At 40.6% G+C, this 27,047-nt stretch overlaps 1 protein-coding gene across 14 annotated transcripts in view; it reads right to left on the bottom strand.

Moving 5' to 3' along the window:
• The window catches only part of LOC120557262 (R3H domain-containing protein 2), a 76,992-nt gene that overhangs the window by 22,100 nt on the left and 27,845 nt on the right, over positions 1–27,047 (bottom strand). For 2 of the 14 annotated variants that reach the window (XM_039797406.1, XM_039797405.1), the window contains 16 exons: positions 20,331–20,494; positions 19,563–19,715; positions 19,171–19,393; positions 18,077–18,118; positions 16,080–16,166; positions 15,768–15,912; positions 14,928–15,006; positions 14,097–14,156; positions 13,335–13,475; positions 8,034–8,142; positions 6,239–6,334; positions 5,767–5,816; positions 5,200–5,253; positions 1,875–2,110; positions 915–1,081; positions 301–399 (listed from right to left, as the gene is read on the bottom strand). In XM_039797406.1, the coding sequence (XP_039653340.1) occupies positions 301–399; positions 915–1,081; positions 1,875–2,110; positions 5,200–5,253; positions 5,767–5,816; positions 6,239–6,334; positions 8,034–8,142; positions 13,335–13,475; positions 14,097–14,156; positions 14,928–15,006; positions 15,768–15,912; positions 16,080–16,166; positions 18,077–18,118; positions 19,171–19,329 (1,524 nt within the window). In that variant the 5' untranslated portion in view covers positions 19,330–19,393; positions 19,563–19,715; positions 20,331–20,494. The remainder of the gene's footprint in view (positions 1–300; positions 400–914; positions 1,082–1,874; positions 2,111–5,199; positions 5,254–5,766; positions 5,817–6,238; positions 6,335–8,033; positions 8,143–13,334; positions 13,476–14,096; positions 14,157–14,927; positions 15,007–15,767; positions 15,913–16,079; positions 16,167–18,076; positions 18,119–19,170; positions 19,394–19,562; positions 19,716–20,330; positions 20,495–27,047) is intronic. The other 12 variants (XM_039797411.1, XM_039797408.1, XM_039797409.1 and 9 more) reach the window with 12 other exon arrangements.

Genomic DNA, 27,047 nt, shown 5'->3' with positions numbered 1-27,047 from the left:
ATCATTTGAAATTGGGAAAAAATTTCAAGTTGGAAAAAAAGGTAATAAATTGCAATATATATCGCAGAATATTGCAATATGTTTAAAATCACAATAATATCGTATTGTGGCATAAGTATCGGGATGATATCGTATCGTGAGGCCTCTGGTGATTCCCACCCCTACTAACTAATGTGAATGAGAACAGGGTATGAGGGTGCAAGAGTTTCTAGCAGAATACAGCAATAGCTAAATGCGAAATAAAGGGTGTCAGTTAACTAAATTAATATATACAGATGAAGCTACAAGAGGTGACAGTACCATTGTGTACTGCTGGGGAGGAGAAACTGGCAGGAGAACCTGTGGGCAGGAAGGGCTGGAGTAGGAGACAGGCTGAGAGGGCTGCAGAGATGCCACCGGCTATACACACGACCAGAAAGAGGGAGGAAATAAAGAGGCAAAACACACACAGAGACAGAGGGAGAGGGAGAGGGAGAGAGAGAGAGAGAGTGTGTGGAGCAAGCCAGTGAGAGGGAGGGTGTTAGAAGCAGGCAGATAGAAAGGAATATAGAGAAATGAAGACACAGATAAGATGTGGGTTAGAACACAGAGGGAAAGTTGTTAATGAACAGATGGATAAAAAATGGTAATCACATTAGTTTCTTTTTCTATATTATAAAAAAGAAAAAAAAAAACAGGGTTTACAAAATGAAATGCAATCAGTACTATGCTAAGAGAAACTGACTGTCAATAACTTTTATAATGTTGCTCAAAGACCAGTATGACCAGAACAACCAATGCCTTTTATATTAGGAAGATGGACATTTGATCATTAAAAGATGTTCAATTGACCACCATATCAAATTAGATCCTTTGTAACTTGAAAGTGTGTCTTCATTTTTACTGATATGGTTGACATAAATGCAGGTACATACCTGAGCAATCATGTGGTTTCCCATGGGGTGTTGCTGTGGGGTGGGCAGCAGGGCAGTCTGAGGCGGAACCTGGGGCTGTGGCTGTTGTGACGGGCAGGGGAGTAGGCTACGGCTAGACTGGGAGGCTGCAGGTGGGGGACACACATCAGGACTGACTAGGGGCAGGCCTAGTGTTGCAGAAAAGACATGAAACCCTCAAAAACTTCCTTATGAAAATACTTCCTTAAGAAAATACTTTAGGGTTTTATCCATGCGCCTGTATTTTTTCTTGTATTATCCTCTTCTTTACAACATAATGTCAGTTTCCTGAACCAGAGGGCAAACTCAAGTTAACATTCCAGCTAGAGGTGAAACCTCTCTCTCAAGTCTAAATGTTTTGGGCCTGGGGTTTATTATAATAACAAATAATTCCTGTTATTATATTCAAAGACTAGACAATTGCATATTAAAAACAGACTGCAGAATGCAGAAAGTACTGGTTTACCACCAGATCCTACACAGTGTTGCATTGTGGGTTGTTTGTAGCTTTAATGTTTCTAGGCTGTCAAGTTTCTGTAAGTATAGTTAGTCCAGTTTAACCTACAGGAGCTTCCGACATCTTGTGTAACTGTGGAAATAAATTCAAGAGCCAATGAGTCAAAAGCGTCTCCTGACGTCTTTACTGGAGAAACAGCAAGGACTGAATCATCTGTCAAGCAGCCAAGAGTAACTGTGTCAAGGAATTTCATAAGAAAGCAAAAAAAAAAAAAAAGCTGTGATGAGAATGAGAAAATCTTGTTGACAGCCTCCAAGTGCCCAACAGGAGTGAGTTTATTTTGTGCTTGCTTCATTTAAGTAGCTAAAATTGTAATGCGTTGTAAAGCTAGTGTTTCAGTAACAAGTTCGCTAATGCTAGCGTTACGACAGACGATAAAAAGCTAAGTCTCTCCTTTTTCCTCAACTTTTCTCCACAGTCCTTACCAGAGCGAGAGCCTTTGCAGCTTCCCTGTGAGCCTTTGTTGCTGCCAAGGCTATCCCCCCTGGTAAGAATGGAGATGCCAGAGAAGCTGCTAGCCTTCGTGACGGGAGGCCGGAGGGTGCGGTTGGAGCTGTCTGAGTCGGTGCTGCTCCAGGGCCGTGGCTCCAGGCACTTCATGTCGCTGTCTGTGCTGCTTTGACGACTGCTAGATGCCCGGCTGGAGCTCTCACGATTTCCTCTGAGAGAAGAAAGTACAGGGAGGAAGAGGAGAGAGACAAAGCAATGGAATGAAGGGGATACAATGGGGATGGGCAGAGGAAAAGTAGAGGTGTAGAGTAGAGTAACAGGAGAGTTAAAACGAGGAGAGTTAAGAGGCAGCAGGTGAGAGATATGTAGAGAGAGCAGAGTTAAAGAATAAGAAGTCAGAGGAGGAGAGAGACAAAATGTACATGGGTAGGATGAAGAATATATAGAAAAGGGAAGGTGTGCACACAGGAGAATTTGAGTAGAGAAAATTGTAGGTGGAAAGTCAAAGACAAAATAGGATAGAGGGGAGAGCAGAAGCAGAAGAGCACAGGAAGGTCATCAACAGTGGAGAGAACAGAGTGTGATAAGTTTCATTTAGGATGGGGCATTCAACACAGATGCATATTGGCTGGTTTAGTGAAACCACAACACAAAAATCAGGCAACAAACCACCAAAAAATATTATTTCCAATTTTTAACATCTGACCACACACACACATACACGCACAAACACACATACAAACCCATCCACATAGGAAAACATACATGCAGGGAGAAAAGATGCTCCAGACAATCAACACTGGGGCGTAACAGGATATTACAGTGGCACTAGATGAGAAACTTCCATGAATTCAACACACAAACCATCAAAGACTGGAGATAACAGAATGAGCCCTTGCATAGATATGTGTTATACATCTGAATACAGATAAACAGTAACACATGCACTTAAAAGGTGTTGTATTGAAGACAAGAAATCACACACACACACACACACACACACACACACACACACACACACACACACACACACACACACACACACACACACACACACACACACACACACACACACACACACACACACACACACACAATATCTACAAAATAACCATGTGCAACCACTGGTTCACCACTATGGTTCTTTAAACTATACTGCCGTATTCACACTCATTGTGTTGTCATGCTGTCACCCTGGATAAGGGTAGCTGCCAAGAAAACCAATGATCACACTCTAAGCGTAACCACCACTCTCGGGAAACCCTTCCATCATCAAGTGAATGATTGGGTCTGTCATTGACATGTCAGCATTAAGAATAATATTTTTCAGTCTGAACATGTCCTACTGTGCTTGTGCCTGAAAGTAACTTAAATAAAAAAGAAATTAAAAAAGAAAAATGTGCTATACATACTGGTGATGCAGTATTAAGTTGAATGTTGATAGAAAGCCCTGTTGGTAAACGGTGACATACAACTCTGCATTGAGGACAGCAGAGTAAAAAAATAGCAATGTTAGCTGCTGTAAACACTTTTTTTTCTTCTTTTCCATCCTCTAAAAACTGGAAGAGGAATATGACCAGAGTTTGTCTTTGTGGAGAGAACAAGAGTCAAATTAACGCAAAACATGCAAGGCTGTTTGTGGGAATCTCCATGACGAGAACAGGGATGCAGTATGGGTTGTAAAACCGTAGCGATAGTGAGTGGTGTTTGAAGGTGGCTGTGGCTGATAAATATTTCATTGAGACTGTAATTAATGGAGGATCTATTTTGAGACCTCTCTCTGCACAGCCTATTTTAAGGAAGGGTGGTTGCTCTGCCGTTCTCTGTAAAGGGAGGCACACTTGTTCGCTTCGCTCTGCAGACAAAGATGAGAGCAGGATGAGCAGGAGGAGGAAGAAGAGGGAATCTGCTGTTTATCACGATATTTCATCTACACTCTCCTCACGACAGCATTCCCCATCACACGCACAAACAGGGGAAGCTAGGATGTTGTTGTTATGCACTTCAATCACTCAGTCAGTCATTATTAGACGTCTTAATGCCCCACAAAAGAGCTTTTTGTGTGTTCATTTAAGAGAAGTCTGTGGTTTTATGGCTTTTTTAGTTTAACAGCATGCCTTCTTTAAAGGTAACACCTAATATACCTTATGGGAATGCTGGGCTTGAGATATTAAGCTCATTTTGAGGGGATATGTAAAAAGGCCATAATAAGATTAAAAACTTCGAACATACATCATTAATGCAATATTACTGTATTACATCTCAACCTCTAATGAAATGTCTGCAAGCAGCACAAATAAAAGTGATAAAGGAATGAACACAGTCAACAAATAATAGGATGGTTCAAAGGTTAAATTTAAGTCTTAGAACTACATAGAACATTTATATAAAAAGCTACAGTAAAGCAAAGAAGGAAAAAAGGATGGCTGAATCTAAAAGCTCTAAATAACATGGTGCACACAAGACACAATGTTTACAAACAGCACAATGTATATTACAGTACATACTTGTCTTTTACATAATAAAAAGGAAAAAAACTGCATATACTGTTGCACTCCTGGGCTGAAACAATTAAGCCATTGATAAAATTGACAACAATTTTGTATTATTGAAATATTTTTGTAAATTTATGTTCCTTTTTTGTTAGTCCTCCACAACCATAAACTGAATATATTTGGGATTTAATGGTCGGACAAAAAAAAGCCACATAAATATGTCAACTTGGCCTCTGGGAAATTGTGATGAACATGTTTTACTATTGATATTTTATAGACCAAAAGATTAATGGGTTAATAAAGAAAACAATCAGAGGATTAAGCAACAATGAAAATAACTGTTGGTTGCAGCCATTTTACACTCTAAAGAAAGACCATGTTACCATGCTTTGCTCACAGGTTCGCGTTTCTTATTTTTTGTCAGTTCAACAGCACTATTGCATGTACATACGGCTTACATAGGTTTCTGTGCAACTATGCAACAGGTGACATGTTAAAGAAAACCTACAAGACTAAGTCAACCACAAAACAAACAGGTTACTGTCGAAGCGATGCAGTTACTTCATATAACAAATGTAGTTGACGGTGGACGGGTAAGTAGGTCAATCAGTCCCCAGTGAAACCACAAAGCAGCCATGCATGGGCCATTGGAAGCCCCACGGTGCAGTGCTGGAATAGCCATCAATCAGCCGACTACGCCAAGCAAAGAGAGAAAAACCACCACAATTCACCACCATCATCACCAAACCACTTTCAAAGAATGGGCATGGCAACACACAAGCCAAAGTCAACAGCACCCCAATACCTAAAGATCTGCCTCCTCTTTTGAGAGCTAGAGCAGTAGCCCTCAGTGGAAAGTCTGTTGGGGTTAACATTAGGAGAAAATGCTGGGGTTACAGGACTGGATTGGAGAACAGGAGGGGGTTTAGGGGAGGGTGAGATAAGGAGGGGTGGGAGGCACAGTGCAGAACTTTTACCCTTGCTGGACAATACACACACACACACAGCAGTCTCTTTTTTTTTTTTTTTTTTTTTTTTTTTTTTTTTTTTTTTTTTTTTTTTTTTTTTTTTTTTTTTTTTTTTTTTTTTTTTTTTTTTTTTTTTTTTTTTTTTTTTTTTTTTTTTTTTCTCTGACTAGAGATGGAGGTGAGTGCACACTTATTTCTAGACATTTGCTCCACTGCCTAAAAATCTTTCTCAAGGACAGTGTGTCCCTCAAAGTCTAGCATATAACATACTTCTGTAAAATGTGTTCTACAGCCCTCTACCTTTCATAACAGAAACATAACAAGCAAACTGTAGCTTTAAGAGGAAAGGTTGCAAAGAGTTATAAACTGCACACATTAGAGCCTCCAGTGGGATGAATCCTTACCTGCTGTCATTGATGTATCCATTTTGAGAGGACTGTAAAAAAAAGGACACCTGCACATTATGAAATGCTTTATTCATCCAGGAGTACTTAAGGCTAACACTTTTTGCATAGCAACCTTTTAGAAGTTTTCATGTTCGACATCATCTGTATTTAGGATGTGATATGTCGCGGCAGTGGTTCCCACAAGATTATTACCAGCATGAAATAAGAATACTGTATACTTTTACCTCTTCAGGCACCCTGAGATGAAGTACAGTTTGCTTCGTATTAACGGGTTACAAGCAAAACACGTTGGGAACCACTGACTTAAAATATACATAACACCATGTTTCACTATGCAAATTATTAAACAAACGGTTCTTATTCATGTCTAATTAAGAAATACCAACTTCTCACTAGTCTAAAGAAGCTGGAGGTAACATAATGATTGAGAAATGCAGTGTTTGTTACCCTGTCCAGGTCCAAAACTTACTTCTCGGGCAAAGATCCGGTCTCGTACCCGCTGATACTCTTCCTCTCGCTCTTCAATGGACTTGCTACGTCGCCCGTCCTGCAGCGGCACACGGATCTAACATTTGGGTAAACAATTGAATTGGAAATATGACAGTTACAATCTAATATGCAATATTTACAAATATATGCTAAACTTTTTACCAAATATATTTTCAGCCACACTTAGTGTGTGTGACCTGCTGTAAAGATAAGTAGCAACAAGTCACATTATAACAGTAGCATGGGGGGGTACTGCTTTCCGTCAAAACAAACAACAGAATGGAAACTGTGCAAAATGAGCGTTTGATGGGTGGAATCAGCGTGGGAAGGTTTAACAGCACAAATGTGTGTGTGTAAGTGTAAATGCTTCAAACATACATTGTTGTTGGAAGAAATACAGAAGAGTGGGAAACTGGGTTCAGACCGCAACAAAGCAAGTATTATTATTTTTAATAAGTTTCTGTGGTTGAAAATGTGGGTTTTGATGCTTAACTGAAAACCTGTACAAGTAAGCAACTTACTTTCGAAATGAATAAGAAAATGTTTCAGTTGTGAGTTTTATAGCTGACATGCAAAGTTTATTGTGTCATAACTAAGTCCGACCACACAGTGTCAAGTCGTTTTGCATTGCAAAAAGCACAGTTACGGGATAAACATTTGTGTTGCTCACACTTAGGGAATCGGCAGCAATGGAGGAGATGTTAAATTAACTTAGCTCAGGCCCAAAAGATCAAGACCGACCCTACCCGAGCCCGTGCATGTTGTGTCCGAGCCCAGCCCAACACATTAACTGTAATCATGAGCCCGTTAGAACTGACGTTCTCAACTACAATTCCTTTTACCTGTGGGTAACAGATCAAGGCAGCAACATACTCAAAGCCCTGGAACCATATAGGAGACTTTCTTGTCTCGATCACCTAATTAATACTGTCCTTCGGCATGGTCTGCATGCCGACGCACTGGCCGACAACGCGCCGGATATAGGAGAGACCATATCTGCTGCTAAAGGACTCGTGAGATATCTGAAACAATCTGGCCTGGTTGCGCAATTATCGAAGACAGTGCTACAGATGGGGGAGACACGATTTAGCACAGTTTACCTCACACTCAAGTCAGTGCAGGACATATACCCAGAACTACGGGAGAAGCTGGAGAGGCATAGCTTTCTCCCAACCCAATTAGGCTAATGAAGTAATGATCAAGGCAAAAAAAAAACACAAATGCTTGATGAAGGGAGGACAGTGGCGGGACATATCGAGTTCGGGCAGAAAATCTAAACTCTAATGTTAAATACTTGCCAATTGAAAATTGTGCTTTTGAGAGACAGAATCAAGAACGTGCGAGTTCCTGCATATGAATGGCCTATTAATAGTTAAGTACACTCTCAGTGTTAGTAGGATTGGTGTTGGAAATGGAAAATTGGTATCACGCCATCTCCAAGCTAACTTTAAGTATGCAAAATGAGTTTGCATACAAGAAGCCTGAGATGCTCAATCAGCATAATATCTATAACAATTTTTATTTTTTTTAAACCTGGTGTGGACAGAGGTTTGGACTTAAACACAGCTTAAACATGGGAACTGAGTTTCCTCCTTTATTGGTTATTATTTTCACCCCAAGTCAACTGTGCAACTACAATAATGTATAGTAATCACTGTTTAAGCTCTGCTTAAACATAGATATCTCATAGATATTGCCTTCTTTCATCTGATCTGGAAAAGGTAATTAACAGTTAGATAGAGTTAACAAATGACATGGTATACAATGCAGCCTACCTGATTATCATCCTTGTCCATGCTGGCATCATCTCTCTTAAGAATGAATTTCTTCTGGAAGTCCATGTTACGTTCATCCTTGATGTGTTCAGAGAACCTTTGTTCTGGGCTGTAGAGAAAGTACAAGGGGAGGAGAAAAAAAGCTACTTTTAGGGATACTAATTTAGTTTTTTTTCCTGACAGATAGAAGACCCTTGTTAACCTCGGACTTAACAAGGACTTTCCACGTTCAGCGTTGGTGGGCAACTTTGGTACAACTTTTGGTTGTGCAGCCACGATGTTGCATGCATTGTCGTAGACATATGCAGTCACTTTTCCCAAAATAGAACTGTTTGCATGTCAGCGTTACCGGTGATGCGGACCGCGGAGAGGCTGTCGGGGCCTGTCTCCATTGCATCAAATAGTTAAGCTGAGAGGTAGTCAGCTGTGTGTCTGCCGGGCATGGACGATTTAACCCATCAGTCCTCATTGATATAGTAGCATGTGTCACGTAGCTATCAGTTATGAGTGCATCCAGCAGTCAGCCAAGAACTTGGCAGAAAAAAAGAGCTTAAAAAGCAACTCCAATAAGCTACTCCAATAAAAGGCATGTGTGATTGTATGTGACCATCATTAATTGTATTTAAGAAATAGATTGTATAGCCAATTCTTTTTTTTTCTTTTTAAATATAAATATATATATATATATATATATATAATATATATATATATATATATATATATACACACACACACACACACACACACACACACACACACACACACACACACACATGAGGACCGCCCCCGGAAAGGAAGACCAAGAGTCACTTCTGCTGCTGAGGATAAGTTCATCCGAGTCACCAGCCTCAGAAATCGCAAGTTAACAGCAGATCAGATTAGAGACCAGATGAATGCTACACAGAGTTGTAGCAGCAGACACATCTCTAGAACAACTGTTAAGAGGAGACTGCTCGAACCAGGCCCTCATGGTCAAGTAGCTGCTAGGAAACCACTGCTAAGGAGAGGCAACAAGCAGAAGAGATTTGTTTGGGCCAAGAAACACAAGGAATGGACATTAGACCAGTGGAAATCTGTGCTTTGGTCTGATGAGTCCAAATTTGAGATCTTTGGTTCCAACCGCTGTGTCTTTGTGCAACGCAGAAAAGGTGAACGGATGGATTCTACATGCCTGGTTCCCACCGTGAAGCATGGAGGAGGAGGTGTGATGGTGTGGGGGTGCTTTGCTTGTGACACTGTTGGGGATTTATTCAAAATTGAAGGCATATTGAACCAGCATGGCTACCACAGCCATCCCATCCGGTTTGCATTTAGTTGGACCATTGTTTATTTTTCAACAGGACAATGACCCCAAACACACCTCCAGGCTGTGTAAGGGCTATTTGACCAAGAAAGGAGAGTGATGGAGTGCTGCGCCAGATGACCTGGCCTCCACAGTCACCGGACCTGAACCCAATCGAGATGGTTGGATAGGGTGAGCTGGACCGCAGAGTGAAGGCAAAAGGGCCAACAAGTGCTAAGCATCTCTGGGAACTCCTTCAAGACTGTTGGAAAACCATTTCAGGTGACTACCTCTTGAAGCTTATCAAGAGAATGCCATGAGTGTGCAAAGCAGTAACCAGAGCAATGGGTGGCTACTTTGAACAAACTAGAATATAAGACATCTTTTCAGTTATGTCACACTTTTTTTGTTAAGTACATAATTCGACATGTGTTCATTCATAGTGTTGATGCCTTCAGTGAGAATCTACAATGTAAATAGTCATGAAAATAAAGGAAACGCATTGAATGAGAAGGTGTGTCCAAACTTTTGGCCTGTACTGTATATATGTCAAAATTATTATTGTCGGTTATATGATTAATTATTAACATGCTTAATGCTTTTTAACATACTAAAACAAAACTAGACAAAAACATATGACTGCATAAGAGAAAAAAATATAAGCAAGGTAACAGAAAAAAGTGGCATATTTAAAGTTCCAGAGTGAATGTGGCAATGTTAGTACTTCTGAATATCAGATCTGAGCAGATTTTGTTTGTCCACTTTTTGTTTCATGATTTGCCACTGTATGGATAAACAAATATAATCCTCACATATTCATTTGGAAAACTAACTGTTAAGTTGCATCTGGCTGCTGTTAACACTATCAACACAAGTACACTCTATTGTCTTATGACAAACTCATTGACATTTCAACTTGCTTGTCAGCTGTCAAAAGGTTGTTCTGCCTTAAAAGGGGTGATAGAATGATTATATAGGGTATTTCACACTGTTCCTTAAGGTCTCCTAATAGGGTACGTAACATTGGCTGGGCTGAAAATTGCCCGAATGCTATTTTATGGGCCCATAATTACCCTGTGAATATGGCCCTATTTGTAACAAGAGCTTTTCTTCCAAATATGGTATGCTCATGAATATTTAGATGAGCTGCGCGCTGATTGGTTTGAGCGAACCACATAGAAACACATTAGAGACTCGACAGCAGGTCTCATATTTCAGACACTGCAATGTTTTGTTACTGAATTTACTTCTGAGACTTTTTTATGCAAGAAATAAACTATATAAAGCTCAAATACGGGCCGTTTTACGAAAATTGATGGCTAATTGCAAATTTGGTAAGACGTGTCGGATTTCAGGAGGTCCACACAGTCTGACGAGACAGCGGCAGCCCCGCTGCGCTCCATACCCAGGGCAAAGTCACCGTTTCTGGGTTAGCTACTGGACAATCAGGGCTCAGGGCTCCGCGGAGCTGGCCGGCTGCCGGCATAACTATAATATATTTACAGTTTGAATTTCGTCATGCCACTTATATAACAGCTACCCCTAAGGTCTTACAAAGATGATGCTTGTGTCCGTTTTCAATTTAATGACTTTTTTGTGAATTTTTGGGGTTTCGTTAGCTGCTGGTGTCCCTTCAATCCTATTGGTAAAGACAGCGGCTAGCTGCAGGCCCTGGAGCTCCGTCAGGGCCTCAGCATTTAGTAGTTCAGTAATCCAGAAACAGTGACTTTGCGTGGGTATGGAGCGCCGCAGGCTTCCGGTCGTGACTGAGATCCATTTAGCTCACAGCGAGACGGGGTCTGTAAAGGAGGACACGGTGGGTGGCGAGGCAGCAACGGACGCTGTCACGTTAGCCTGCTGAGCTCCTGCTGAACTGTGACACACAGTCGGACAAAATTTGCAATTAGCCATCAATTTTCGTAAAACGGTCCATATTTGACCTCTACATAGTTGATTTCTCGCATAAAAAAGTCTCAGAAGTGAATTTAGTAATTAAATAGCGGACCTCTGGAGATCTGCGCGACCTAGCTAGATTCAGAAGACTAAGCTGACCTCAGGTCAGTGGTGTAGCCTATGCAAATGTTGGGGCGTGACAAAGACTAGGAGTTGAGGAGTTGACGTCAACTTTTAGCTTTGATGAGATTCGCCCGTTTTCAGCAGCAGTTTCAAATTGTGAGATTTGCAAAGGGAAGAGGTGTCAATGGGATTTTGAGGTTCTATGTATGTCCTATTTACCCTCCAAACTGTCATTTTTCAACTATGACAAGGTAAAATCGGTTTTGCATTCTATCCCCCCTTTAACAAACTGACAATAAAAGTTGATTACAATTAGTGAGGGTTTCCCCAGGTACTGTGAATGATTTTATATTTTACCCAGATGTATAAAAAGTAGGGCTGTCAAAATTAACACGTTAATAGAGACAGAACGCATCGCGTCATACTCTGAAAGCCACGCCTACGAGGGAAAAAAAATAATTCTCCGCTCTCCATTGCATGAGGGTGTGACTCCTCGTCAATTCTGTCTGCTAGCAAACAGAAAAATGCCAAAAAGCTGCTTTGTGGTGATATGAACTACCAACAGTGTAAAGAACCCAGACGTTTTTATAAGCTGTCGAACTTAAAAAACTGGGCTTTTATTAAGACAAAAGAGGAGAGACAAATCGCATCGCGTCATCCTTTAAAAGCCACGCCCACCAGAGGGTAAAACTTTCGGCGCCAAACACCAACAGAATCCCTTTAGCTAGCTAAAAACATCAGATTTAGCACGTTGAACAATTATTTTACCCTTTTATGTCTACCAGAGAGGACAAGGTATATTGACAGCCTTAATATTGTCGGTCTTTCTCAGTGTCTCTTCTCCTTACCTTGCTCATCTATAACGAGTTAACGTAAATTCCTTTTAACGCATGCATTGGAGAGGAGACACAATGCGGAACGGAAGCCGGTCTTAATACATCCATGAACGGGAGTGGATGGCTAGCAGAAACAAAGCTTCTTGACCAGAAATGGATAAATAAAAAGGGTCTTTTGATTGGCAAGTTGAGTTTCAAAGCCTTTCCAGATGGTTCTTAGCCTAGAAATCTAGATGCACCCTAGCAGGGTCTAGCAACTCTCCGTTGGCTTGCAAGCTGGAAAAGCCAAACTCTGGCTGGGCCAATCACATTGTGTATAGAGTCGGTGGGCGGGCTTATGGCTGCTGCTGGGAACAGTGGTCTTTCAAATCCGCTTTGGCCGCGACTCTGGAAGACTTGGAGTTAAGCTTTTCTTTGAGAAAAGAATAAAGAACGGCACTGAAGTCATTCTTAAAAAAGGAAGATGTGTTCGGAGTTTTGCCGACCGGATACGGCAAAAGTTTAATCTATCAACTAGCTCTGCTACCTTCTTCTTTGCTCTGCTTGGTTGTAGCACTATCCTATTGCGTGCAGAGGGAATTTGAAAGACAACAGTTTATCCTGCCCCTCAGATTGAGCCCTGCCAATGGTGAGATCCCAGACCCAACATCTTGATGTGGGTCTGGCTTGTCAGGCTAGATGGTTCTCTCCACAAAACAAGGTAATATATGTGTTTGTGTAATATACTGTTATTTGCATGTACTGGCGATGTGAACTGAGTTACCAATGGAGTAGTCAAGTCTCAAATACCACTTGAGCATTAAAAACTTGTACATTCAGAACAGATACAAAATTTGCTATTAACTTGCGATTAATCCCGAGTTAACTAGGACACTCATGTGATTAAACGCGATTAAACATTTTAATCGATTGACAGCCCTAATAAGATGTTCCCTTGAGGCTGTTAACATTACTTCTGGATTTTATTTGCTTATAATAACCCCTACCTAAACCCATATTGACACCACTGTAATCCTGGCATCTGGAAAAGTCTGAATAAAGTATGTTTATTTTACGGTTTTTATTGGTCGACTTATTTAAGTACATTGTATGCATATCAATATAAAAGAAAAAAACAATTAAAACTGAGCTGCTGAAGTCTGGACCAAAGTTAGAAACCACACTCACATGCGTGTGTTGCCCGTCTTGTTGATGATGACAGCCTTGCCTGTCTGATCCACATTATGGTCCATGCCAAAGTAGGCAGCCACACGGTGCAGCAGCATACGGTGATAAGACGTCATCTGAGGAAACTTCTTGTACTGGTTACTGCAGGGGACACAAAAGACAAAGTAACATGTCATTTCAACACTGCAATTAACTGCTAGATTACTACGTTTTTCTTTTTGTTGAATGCTGTAATGTCTATTCTTATAATGTGTACATTTCTTTTCAGCATTTAAAATATTTTTTAGAACATAACCCTCTTATGTTTGTTCTAAAAACAAATGACAAATTAATTTGCGCTCTAAAGGTTTGTGCAAAACACCCGGCTTTCTGAAACATCCATTTCCATTCAAAACTGTATTCTTGATATTTTTGTAGCCTAACTCCTGTACTGTCCTTCTGTTGTCTTGTTTCCCACAAGAATGATCCTGTCTACAAAAAGGTTTTAGTTGATTTTTGACAAGCACATTGTCCCACTTTGGGGACAATTCATTTGGCTCCATTCAGCACAAGATGATTTACTGCTTTCACACAGATTTGAAATACTAATACTTACTAACATAACGCTATTCTGGTTACAGGGGAACACAGACCTGCCCCATAAAAATTAACTACAACTTGCCAAATTTATCTCATTACCTCAGCAATCTATAAATAAAAAGGAATGGACGTAAAAGGGCTAAATTTAAATACAAGAGACCGGTTATGAAGAACGTGGCTTACTTGTCGTCATTAATGAACTCCAGGATATCTTGTTCCAGTTTGAGCAGCATCATTCGATCCCTGTTGGGCCAAAGGGGGAGAGAGCGGGGGAGGGAGAGAGATCAGAGGGAGGGAGCGGGTCAGTGACTAGAGTGTGGCGAGGATACCAACCAAAGATCAAAAGGTATGAAGTATGGCAATCAATACTTCCAATAATGGTTATATTACTTTATAGTAGTATTATTACTACTGCATTTTTAAATCTGACCTTCTTTAAAACAACTAAATGTGATCATCTTGCCATTTTGGGGGGATATACTGCAAGACTACAGACTCTACAGAGGATGGAGGACTTTTACTTTTTAGACAATATAACTCAGCAACAAATGCAGGGACCCTCCTGCTAATGTTATAGTAGCCCTACGATAGTTAGACAAACATTATGTTACAATTTTGTGCCTCAAGAATTGGCAGGTATTTTGTGAGTCAGTGCATGAGTTGCAACTCATATAGCACATCACCATCATTATGAAAACAGAGATGAAGGAACAAGTGCTTTTTGTGCATGCTCATCTTTATCCGTTTTAAGTATTTACCTAATGGGATTCGTAATGAAAGAACAGATTTAAGACGCTGGATAAAAGATGATCAGGAATCTACCAAATAGCTAAATGTTTAATATATCTCAGTTGGATCAAAACATGTTTTTGCCATGTATAAAGAAATATGTATAGGACCAGATAAATTAACATAAAGACCAGCTTCATCCTATCTAGTACTTTTTCATGTTTTTGTTCATTTTCTGTTGTTACAGCTGTGGATATCAGTCAACCTTTGGTGGCAATCTCATACCTGGGATTGTTTTTCAGTGTGTTGACCAAAAACTCATGAACATCAATGCCCGTGGAGTCAGTGTATTCCTGACTGGAGTCTAACAGAAAAAAAGGAAAAAATAAATAGGCAGGCAAAAGGGAAAAAATGTTGAGAGACTGGTTTGGCTAAGCATAGCTTCTAAAATGACACCCTAACACACCGGCAACGACATTCCAGGTTGTTCAAGGAGGATAAACATAAGAAGAAGATAGCATGAGACACCAGCTCACTGTTCTTGCTCTCACACACACACACACACACACACACACACACACACACACACACACACACACACACACACACACACACACACACACACACACACACACACACACACACACACACACACACACACACACACACACACACACACACACACACACAGATCATTTTCCACTATTTTCCACTACACTAGACAGTTGGCATCTCTGCTGCTCTTGGAGTCTAATGATGTGATAGGGCCTTTGCAGAGAGAGGGAGTGAGGTATGTCATTAGAAAAAGAAGAGAGAGGGATCCCATTATCTACCCAGAGAAATTAGCTCGACATATTAGTTAGGGTGTTAATAATACAGTGGGCATTACATTTACATGTAACAGACGTAACACTACAAAACCTTTTAAAAATGACTAATGTGGGACATTTAAACAGACATTTATATAGCATTTATGGTACTTTAGTAGGAAGAATGGAAAAAAAAAACCTAGCTATATTTATTATCACATATTTGACAGAGCTTTTAATCTTGTCCTGTCTAGAAATAAAAGCACAGTACCAAAACTGGCACCAAATTACATTTAACCTCCAAGTTACATCTTACCACGTGACAACATCTTTCGCGGAGCCTTGTCCTTCTTCTCCTTCTCTTCATTTTCATACTCGTCCTTTGAGGACTTCTCCTCTTCCTTGTCTGATGGACAGCTGATATGAAGCTGGATGATATCCTGGAAAACCACATTCCATTGCTATGAGAAAAGATGGTAAAATTTTGAATTCTAATTTTTTTTAGTATATTAAGCATCGTTAATCCTACACAAACTGTAGTTGCATACAATAAATGGCAGGCTAGGCTGAGTACAGGGTATAGACAAAGGTTAGGGTGACGGGTTAGGGGTTAGAGACAGAACAGTACCGATTCTGGAAGTCCATCATTGGAGAACGGACCAGAGGACTCTTCACACACTGCCAGACTCCGTACCAGCTTCAGTTTGGCATTAGACTGAAACAGAATCACATATATTACCTGTGAGGCTAATCAAGTTTTAGGAATTTTAAATGTAGCAGATCAGTTTATAAGTTCCCTGCTATAAAATTACATTAATAATTGCCAGTAAACAAGGTCCTCTTACAACAAGCACAGCTTAAAACCAACTGCTAGTAATATGTAATATGTAAATAAGCAAATGCAAATGAGCTGCTGATTAAGTATCTTGAAGTAAAAACAATGTTAATGTGTGAACTTAAAAGGGTGCTTGCATCACAAAGATCATTATTACAATGAGCATTTTTAATAACATTTTTATATTAATGATTTTTTATTTTCTGTATTATTTATTAAATCACATTTTCTTCTTCTTAAAAAAAAAAAAAGCCATGCAATGTGAGGGTGCACCTCATTCAGTTCAAGATAATGCATCGCTTTTATTGGACTCCCTCCAGATTTAGACTTGGATTAAAAGACACACCAAATTGTTTGAAATGTAAGTCAGTGGATTTTTTTTTTTTGTTTAAAAACCAGAGAAATTTTGCCAGGGGGCCGGATAAAACCCCCTAAAACCGGGCTGTCGGACTGCAGGGATCCAGGTTCCATTCAGCCCTAGATTATTTGTTCTGGGAGATGGGTCAATCCTAAGTGGGATGGATAAGCACATAAGAAGCTGGGTCCAGACTAGTTTAGCCTATATCCTTGAGGTTACACTTCCGGGATTGCTCCAGTGCCACAGGAAATCCGCTGGATGCATACATTTCTGTTTCCTTCCGCTTTCTTTGTGTTGGAATTTTAAATTTGTGGATTAAAGAGGACTATTTTTGACGGCTCCTCAGATCTCTGCAGGGTAAATTGAGACAGCTAGCTATCTGTCCAATCTGAGGGAGAGCTACAGGTTTATGTTGCAAATTGTATGTTTTGTGTTGTGTTTAAATAAAAATAGTTAATCACAAAAAACAAAAGAAATCTCAAATCCGATCAATTTCAGGCTTTCTTGTTTAAAAATAAACAACGGATATAATGAACCTTAATCATCATAATTTTCATAACTCTCAACACTGGTTTCAACAAGGTTGCAATACTTAACAAAGTTCCTAATTAAACATAGCTGGCTTGGATGCTGTCACTTTGCAGATTAGGTTCTAAAACCAAGAGGGAAATGAAACAAGGGTGATCCAACTTCAACATGTTTTTACTGTGAAAACAGTAATTTGATCTAATCCTTTTTACAGGAGGTATTATTAGGAGCAGGGCAAGCATTGGATGTCACATCAGAAAGCCACTCCCAAAACACACAGTGATAGGATTGAACTGAAAATTATGACAGTATAAAAAGGTCTCTATTTATTCCTCCAGTGCACACATTTTGTAAAAACGGTGCTTGTTTCACTTCTTTTTTTTTAAACTCCACTTTTTATTCTAGTATTTAATAACCGATAAAAACAATAATTTACTAAAAATAATACAAAATAATAATGCTTATTTGGTTACAAACCCAAATTTCCAAAACAAATATGGTGAATGCTGCATTATATGATGTGAAGTGATATTTAGAGGTGGTATGAAATGCATACATGTCAAAGGCAAGACCTACTCAGAGCTAGAGAGATCAGAACAACAGTAGGTCTTAAAAAAATAAAAAATTTAAATTAAAAAGCAGCTCCACTGTACTCCATACAAATCCATCACCCCATTTGGGAGTTCATTGACAAGATTTATTTATTTATTTAGCAAACCAACATCTAGTTATCATATTATAGTCTTCATCAACAGTCAGAAGTAGGTGGGTGAGGTCACTCTAACAGACCTATTGAATAGAATGTTAATAATGGAAGGGATTACAACGTTTTTTGGGCGACTGTTTAGAAAGTATCTGGTTTTGTAGTTAAAGAAAAACAGGTGGGAGACCATGAATTACTTACCTTGGCCCTTTTTCTGCCATGGCTGTGATTAGGAGCCCGTTTCTGCAAGACAAATGTGTTAGTTTACTAATCTTAATATTAAAACTTCAATGTCAAATAAAATCTAAAATCAGCCCTTTTAGAGATTTGCACAAACCTATTCTGCTCAGATCTGTGATGTCAGTGTATATAATAGGGGTGAAAATGTGTAAATTAAATAGGTTTCTGCTGAAAAACCTGATTTCTTGACCATCTATATGCCTAAATGGGTTTGTAACCGGCCTTTTAAAGACGCATCCAGCTTTGGCACACAGCCAAAGTATCATTGTGACAGCTGTGTGGTGGGCTGAAAGAGATTTATCTAGAAGTGTGTCCTAACCAAAATAATCAAATCCAAACTCTGGATAAAACTGAAACATCAAATACATCTAAATAAATCAGTTTCTACCTAAACCACAAGTTTTTTTTTTACATTTATCATTGTTGTAGGTCTTTAGGTTTGATGGTTATTTATTTGTGCTTTAATATGCAACTGCCGTGAGACAAAAGGGAAAATAACATCTTATTTCTCTCATTCACTGGCTTTCTCACAGCACCGCTGCCTCAGCTCGTTCACTCACCCGTGCCATGCTCTCAGCTCCATCTCTCTCTCTTTTTCTTTCAGCCTTTTTTAAAAATGAATCTGGAAGCTGACAGCAAAACCTTACTTTACTTTTAATGTTTTCAAACAAAGACAAATGTTCTCCCCTCGTCCTAAATCGATACTAGAGTACTTGGTTTAAAAAAAAAAAAAAACGAAAGATGAAGCGTTTAGTTGAAGCAGGGTTGTTTGAACCATTCAGCTTATGCTGTATGATAAGTTAAATTGAGTACTAGTATAGGGCTCTTCCTCTAAAACACTTCAAATCTGGCTTAAAACTATGGTAGATAGGAGAGGCACATTGTTACTAACCTGCTGAAAACTGTAGCCAGGTTATTGCAGAGCATGTAAACACACTCTAATTTCCTGCCCTGAATTAGTTTTATTCAATTATTAAACAAATCAATTGTTGTAATACACAATGTAATGGTATAAAATGTCCCACTAGCACTTTTATAGTGTCTCTTTCTCTCACCTGTGCATCCTGTGGGGAGCTATCCTCAGGCTCCAGGCCCTCTCCTGTCCCTTCCTTTGTGCCCTGTGGTTGAGGGGAGGTCTTGCCTCTACTGCAGGGCTCGATGACTGGCCCACTCTCTCCCTCCTGCTGGATGTCTGTTGTCAGGCTCACTGACATCTTTGTAAGGGAGGGGGAGAGGGTGGGAGTTGGGGAGGGGGTTGGGTGGAGAACCCAGGAGGGGCTGACAGAAAAGAGGCAAAAGAAAAGAGAGGGGAATTTCAAGGCTCTGTCAGTTTTTAACACCAAAGGGCTGTAACAATTCTGACAATGACCAAAGAGAAAGCATAGAAAACAAGAAAGAGACGGATGCATTCAGTATTTGTGTGAGAGTATACTACTATACTATCTACCTGTAGGTGGTACCAGATCTGTGCTCGACTCTGTACAGTGAGTCTGGATGGGAACCACACGCAGGAAGAGGAGGGGAACCCACTAAGGTAGTGTACTGGGCTGGACTGGGGGCGAAGCACAGTCCATAGCAAGCCTTAGCCTTCAGGGTGGGGCTGAGAGAAAAAACAAAATGCTAAAACTGTATGAAAAATGACAAATTTATTAAGTTAAATGACTGGTCTTTGCAGCATAATTATTAATCTTTTAAAATGGTTTGTTTTATTACATGTTAAAAAAAAAAAATCCCCAGGTTAATCTGAATAGATACAAAAACTATACTGTTTGTTACAAATTAAGATTATTAACATCTTAATTTGTAACAGTAAGAAATGTCTTTTTATTTATGTTAAGAACAAACGGTAAAGCCAAATCCCCTATGATAACTCAATTTTGATGGATGAAACATTTCAGTTTGAAACATTAACAGCAGGTTGGTGCCAGTAAGGAAATGTGAATCGAATAAGGACCTGACGGGAAAAAAAGCAAACCCAACAATGTTGTTTTATCACTTTTACGTTCTTCTTTTAGGTGCCAAGGCGTTTTAGAGTATAACCATTCCATTCATGAGAATCAGTTACAAAATAACATCATGTTTGTACTTTCGTACTAAAACGGATTTAGAGGTTTAATTTTCTCAGTTTAATTACAAACTCACTCCAAAAGACATTTCTTAAGTCTACCAACATATCAACATGCACAACAACAACAAAAAAGGCAGCAATATTTACAGCGATCAGGTGAACTGAAGAGGCAGCAGCTAGCCAGCCAGATAAGGGGGAGGGGCACACCAACAGGCCAGCCACCACCTCAGCGGTCCTCTGGGGCCTCTCTTTTCTCTCCCTCTGGCTCAGTGCAGCAGCATGGTCTGTCCTCCAGTCAGGAGCCCTGGACACTAAGAACAGAAGAGGAAGACACGAATGACGTCATGTTTCACACACTGAGTGACTCATCGCTGCTGCTGCTGCTGATTCTGGCAGGGAGGGGGACAAAGCAGCTGAAAGCTCGGAGCCTACTGGCAGACAGGGCTGCAGAGTTCTAGTGTGGGCAACACTCTTTATGAATGGGAAACGTGTGTTTTTTCGAGAAAGAACAAGTTAAAAATAGTTTTTTTTCCCCAAAATTCAAATTAGTAGCAAAATGTCCAAAAAAGAAGGTTCATTAGGCAAAGCTGTCGCCCAAGTGCAGTGAAAATGAAATCATCTCCTTTTGATCCTTATGGTGGTGTTGGCCTCAGCCAGTTCTCATCTCAAAAAAAAGCTTTCAAGCCGGAGAGCGGAGTTCACTTTGCAGCGAAAACAAAATACTTTCACCCTTAATCCAAACCATGATCTTTTTCCTAAACTTAACATTTTGGTGCCTAAACTTAACTGTCAGCGCCGCATGATGCTCACTTTTTCTGGCTTAACTCAATTACCATGGCCCCTGAAAGTGCCGTCATCTGGCGGTGCCTGTAGCCGGCTCACAGTCTATTGCTGGCCAAACAACTGCCGCTGGTAGTCGGCATCCCGGAGCTCTGTAGCGGCTAAATACAACCAGCAACTGCCGCTCGGATTTTATCTTTCTATGGCACTGTAGACAGTTCACGTAACACGTTACAGGGCTTTACTTAATTTAAAATAGTTCTATTTTAGGTACAGTATATAGTTAATATATGGTCTAGGCTATTTGGTAAAGTAGACGATCACTTTGACGGGGGATACATTTTGTCCCCACAGGAGATAAAAATAATAATTCAACAGAGGCAGTGATATATAGACCAGAAAGGGGGAACTCCCACGCATCCCCCCCCAGGAAATCGCACCCTGCTCATCATGACTAGCATTCTGTCTTGCCCTCACTTCCTTTAATTTAGATCATTAAACCCATTTTCCCAGCATAGAAAAAACACGACACTGAACAGTTCTGTGTCATGTATTCCCATGAAAATGCAAACAGCTTTAGGGTGAATCCTGGTTCTAAAGCAGTAACTGATGTCTTCGGCATTACACCCATACACAGATTAATAATCTATCTGGCAACAGAAGCGTGATTGCCAGATTGCATGTATGCAGCATGGATGAGTGCCATTCATGCATGGCCCTGTCTGTACTGTTGTGCTGCAGGACAGATGAGATGAGTGAACAAACTAGGCAGGGATTTCCAGTGCGGGGAGACCCAGGCAATGCAACAGCAAAGACGTCATCAGCAGAAGCAGCGGCGGCAGCATCAGCATTACACTCCATCACTGACCAGGACACCCACATGCCGCAACCCCACTCTGGTTATACAAGCCTGCCATATAGCAGCAGAGACCATACAGTCACGCTATCTACTGTAGGAAGATACAAATGGCTGACAGAGTGTCTTCGAAATAATCTCCTTTTGCTCGCTCACACAGTGTATTGCTGCACCAAAAATAATGAATGGTTTTGGATTAGAAAGCAAAGATAATCATTCATCTCAAGTGTCAATCTCATGGCTGAGTGGACCAATAGCATAGCAATAGCAGGGAGTGGCTACAGGACAAATTGTGAATCAGAGCAAGAAATGGGGTGCTTAGAATAAACCAGCTTCTCTCTCTCTCTCTCTCTCTCTCTCTCTCTCTCTCTCTCTCTCTCTCTCTCTCTCTCTCTCTCTCTCTCTCTCTCTCTCTCTCTCTCTCTCTCTCTCTCTCTCTCTCTCTCTCTCTCTCTCACACACAGTTGCCAAGGAGATGGTAACGTCATTCTCAACTGCTGCCATTTGTGTTGAGCGAGTACCAGCGAATAGAGCAGGGAGAAGCATGATTAAAAATAAATATGTGGATTGCAGTGTGCACTGACTGAGAAAGATGCAGAGAGAACAGGGGAGGATGGAATGAAAAAGTGAGAGACCAGGATATGGTATTGCCGCTCTGCCAACTTATTCTAATTTCAGGAAATCTTAGACTGTGATACAACAATGCGGTCTCTGTCGTCCAGGTCATGGGATATCAAGTAGTAGAAAGTCAAATTAGTGCTGCTGAACTGATAAAGCCTCTGAGATGAGCAGTGAAACCTCTTTAAAAACTAAGCAATGAGCTACCATTATTAGACAAACAGCAATGGCACCTTAATACACAAATAAATAAATAAATATACATAAATAATTAAATAAATAAATAGATATATATATACACAATACAAAACGGTTCACTTTATGTTTTAAAATTGAGCAATTGTAATCAGTTGCTGGACTCCTAGTCTATATCGACGATGTTTCACTTCCGGGATTGTTCAGGTGCTGCCGGAAATTCCGTCGGATATCCCTCATTTTGGCCGGATACCCCTCACTTTCCGATTGATGACCTGCACCTTCTTTGGGTTGGTACTCCGGTCTATTTATTAGGACTGTGGGTAACTGCTCCTCAGATCTCAGCAGGGTAAATCGTTACAGTTACTCTGTCGGGTGCTTAGCGACGCCCAAAACCATTGTGATTGGTTTAAAGAAATGCCAATGAACCAGAGCATGTTTTTCTCCCATCCCGGGATGCTCTGTGGACCAGCCAGACCCTCCTCCGCAGTGCTGTGGAGGTAAAAGTAACAACTCAGTATCTGGTGTGGCCACCAGCTGCATTAAGTACTGCAGTGCATCTCCTCCTCATGGACTGCACCAGATTTGCCAGTTCTTGCAGTTGCCGTCATGTGTGATGTTCGGATGTACCATTCCTGTGCAGGTGTTGTAACACGATCAGCTGTCCTTCCTGTCTTCCTGTAGCGCCGTCTTCGGCGTCTCACAGTACGGAAATCTACATCTACAGTCCTCATGCCTCCTTGCAGCATGCCTGAGGCACATTCATGCAGATTAGCAGGGACCCTGGCATCTTTCTTTTAGTGTTTTTCAGAGTCAGTAGAAAGGTCTCTTTCCTTTCTAGTTTTTTTTACTGTGACCTTAATTGCCTACCGCCTGTAAGCGGTTATTGTCTTATCGACAGTTCAACAGGTGCATGTTCATTAATTTATTATGGTTCACTGAACAAGCATGGAAAACAAAAAAATACAGTGTCCTGAAAAAAATGTATGTTTTTGCTGAGTGTAGTACAAATAAAAGAACATCCATATTATTATGTAGTGGTAACCCAAAGTGTTGTCCAGGCATAAAACTTAACTACAATGTGTCATAATACACACAGCACACTGAACATCTACAATACCAGCAGCAGCACTGCCTTTTGTGCTCCAGTTCAGGCCTGACGTTGGCATCTCTCTGCCAACTGTATCAGCATCATCACATGAGGTGCCTATCCACACTAGTTGCTCATTTCAGAAGTTATCCTTGTTTTGTGGAAGCAACAATTCATTGAATCATTCTGCTCCTCTGTCCAACAACCAGCACACTTTTTAACACAAAAGGTCTTCTTTCCCTGCATGCCAATCTGAATAATCAGAGAGCTGGTTGAACAATCAGTGTTTAACCAGTGGGATTCCATTTGTGATAGTGCCTGGAGGCCAGATCCAAAGACTGATCTGATGCAGCCTTTCCAGAGGTTAGACCCAGTGCCGAATTTGAGTCTGTCTACGGAGCTGCAACTGCATCACAGTTGCAGGCGTTAAAGGTCCAGTGTGTAACGTGTTGTTCATTATCAAAATCTGTGTTGCCCGTTCACAAACTTGTCCTTTTTCATGAATATTTTTACCGCCAACATCAAAGTATTCCTTTTGGCTTGAAATTTTACATTTGCATTCGCATGAACTGGGGTAGACGCTCCATATTCATGCGCCATGAAATACGTTAGCCGGTAAGGGACATACAGGACATACTGCTTTCATGTTTTTGCTGTCACATGATAAACTCACAGCTGCTGCTAATGCTGCCAATGGGTATCGTAGCTTCACGGCCCCGGCAAGTTTGAAGAAGGAAACATGGAGGACCACACGTATTAAAAATCCAAATTTCAGGAACAGGAGTCTTCTTTGACCAGAAAAAGAAAAAGGATATTGAAAAGAGCAAGAGACCGGCTTTTTGAAGCGTGAAGGTTACCGTAGCTGTAATACGTATTTTGAACTGCGTGGTGCGAGAAAGTTGATTGCGATATATGATCTCAACACTAGATGGGAGAAATTCCTACACATTGGACCTTTACGCTTCAGTTATAGTTGCGCGGGCCTTCGTGGCGCAGGCCAGCGCGCTACAAGCATGCACGCAGACGTTTATGCTTAACACATTGCTCGTTGCAGTATTTCCTGAAACACCAGGGGGTGGTTTAAACTAAATAATCTGTGGATAAGTAAGAAGTATTAGAGAAGTAGAGAGCGGAAGTATAGGAAAGCAGGCTGCCTGACAACAGTAGTAAACACATTCATGATAAACACTGACGTACCGACAAACTAATATTTATCTACTCTTAATTATTAACGTGACTGTCATCAAGCTCCAAATCAAAATTACTGTCTGCCTCTAACACCGTTAAGAACACTCTTTCCATGAGTCTGTTTTTAGCTCTGACAAATCTCTCATGTTTTTCCACACTCTCTAGCAAAATGCTTTTTCTTTTCCCAGTGTGGTGTCTGACCACATATTTAATGCTGTTTGACTCTGTGGTCTGTACATGAAGAATCATACAGATGTTACGAAACTGCTCAGCCAGTCTTTCCAGGCGACCATGTTGAACTGAAAGGTGCACGACCACGTACTACGACAACTTGTGGAGCCTTCGCGCTGGAAACGACAGATGTGGTGACGTCTTTTTATGGCTTGCGCGACCTCGTGCCGGGAACACCACTGTGACCATAAACTTGACTATCAATTTATCGGTCCTTGCAGTAACAGTAACACAACACAAAAAAAGTAAAAAACACTGTTTACTGACATTTATCAGTATGAAATTAACTTTTGTTAAATGTGTATTAACACTAGAGCAGAGATGAATTGATTTACAGATTATTTGTCATCTTAAATTACTTACTACTATTTCGATAATCAATTATTTTGATAATCAATCAGTTTGAAGCATTTTTTTATTTTTTATTCTCATATTCCAGCTTCTTAAATGTGAATATTTTCTAGTTTTTTACTTCACTGTGACAGTAAACTGAATATCTTTGAGTTGTGAACAAAACATTTTAGGACGGGTTTCATTTTTCACCATTTCCTGACATATTATAGATCAAACAACTAATTGATTAATCGAGAAAATAATTGACAGATTAATCAACAATGAAATAATCGTTAGTTGCACCCTTCATTAAGACCGTGACAACTTTACACATTTAAAAAAAAGGCTTCCTACAAATGGGCATTGTTTAAAAAAAAGCCCATGACATCCACACAGGTAAGCACATAGATGGGCCACACAGGCAAGCACATAGATGGGCCACACAGGCAGATACAAAATAAAAATAAATAAATCGCCATCATCCTCATCAGCAGTCATAATGCAGTCCTAGGCACTCTGACCCACTTCACAGACATCACCGGCATTGTAGCTTACATGGGCCCTCCTGACGACAGGCAACAAGCTGAGACACACCATTCACAGCCCTGCCCACTGTGTCAGGTTACCACACGAAAGACTGCCAATGGAGTGAGACAGTGCGAGGCACTGAGTGAAAGAGACCGATTCCTCTTTCACACCAATAACCAGGGTCGGACCAGGGTTATCTGACCTGTGTTCAGCCCTTCTTTATTCAATTCAAACCAAGCCAGTCAACACGGGTTGATCACTGATCATGACAATTTAGATACGACCTGGGTCACATCCCGGGAGCGATGCAGACCAATTACCTTGCGTGCTAGAAATGGGCATGGGCTTTACACTTCATATTCAGTGAACAGCTAACGTCACATACTCCAGTCGAGCTGTACACCACAAGAACTAATGTTTTGTACTTTAATTCCTTCTTGTACAGTACGCGCTTGATTACGTTCTAAAGCAAAAATAAATAACCATCAAACACTCAACACATTCATTCTCTGGAGACAAATGATCCTGTGGTTTCATTCTCTTCATTTAATTTATTCATTGCAGGTGCAGCAGTAAACAAGAAGTAGGCTACTCTATCGATTTAGGATCATTTTAGGAGGACGGAAGAACATTTCTCTTTGATTGATAACATTAGAAGTAAAGTTAGGTTTGCGGTCAGCTTCCCGACTCATTTAAAAAGAAAGAAAGCTGCAGAGGTAAGTCGGGCAGGTTGATTGGCCAGTGACATTGTTTGTGCCAATCACAGGTCATTGGACAACCAACGACCGCTGGCAACTACCACAAAGAGTTCACATGCTTTGGGCCTTCAGTAGCGGCTGCATTAACTCGAACCCAGCCAGCGCAAGACCGGAGCTGCTGTCTGCTCTCGTCCCGGCAAAGTAGTCTCCTAGTGGCGGGGAGTGATGCGGCGGGACCGCGGGGTGTGCTAATATTACTAGCTAGCTAACTGCAAAGTCAGCATCTCCAGCGCTCCATTCAAAGAATATTTGAAATTATACAAAGAGTTTCAAATGAATGCTTGAAA

This window comes from Perca fluviatilis, chromosome 4, assembly GCF_010015445.1.
Source record: "Perca fluviatilis chromosome 4, GENO_Pfluv_1.0, whole genome shotgun sequence".
Lineage (NCBI taxonomy): Eukaryota > Metazoa > Chordata > Actinopteri > Perciformes > Percidae > Perca > Perca fluviatilis.
Note: the sequence above shows the minus strand (reverse complement) of the source record. Positions and strands in the feature narration are given on the sequence as shown.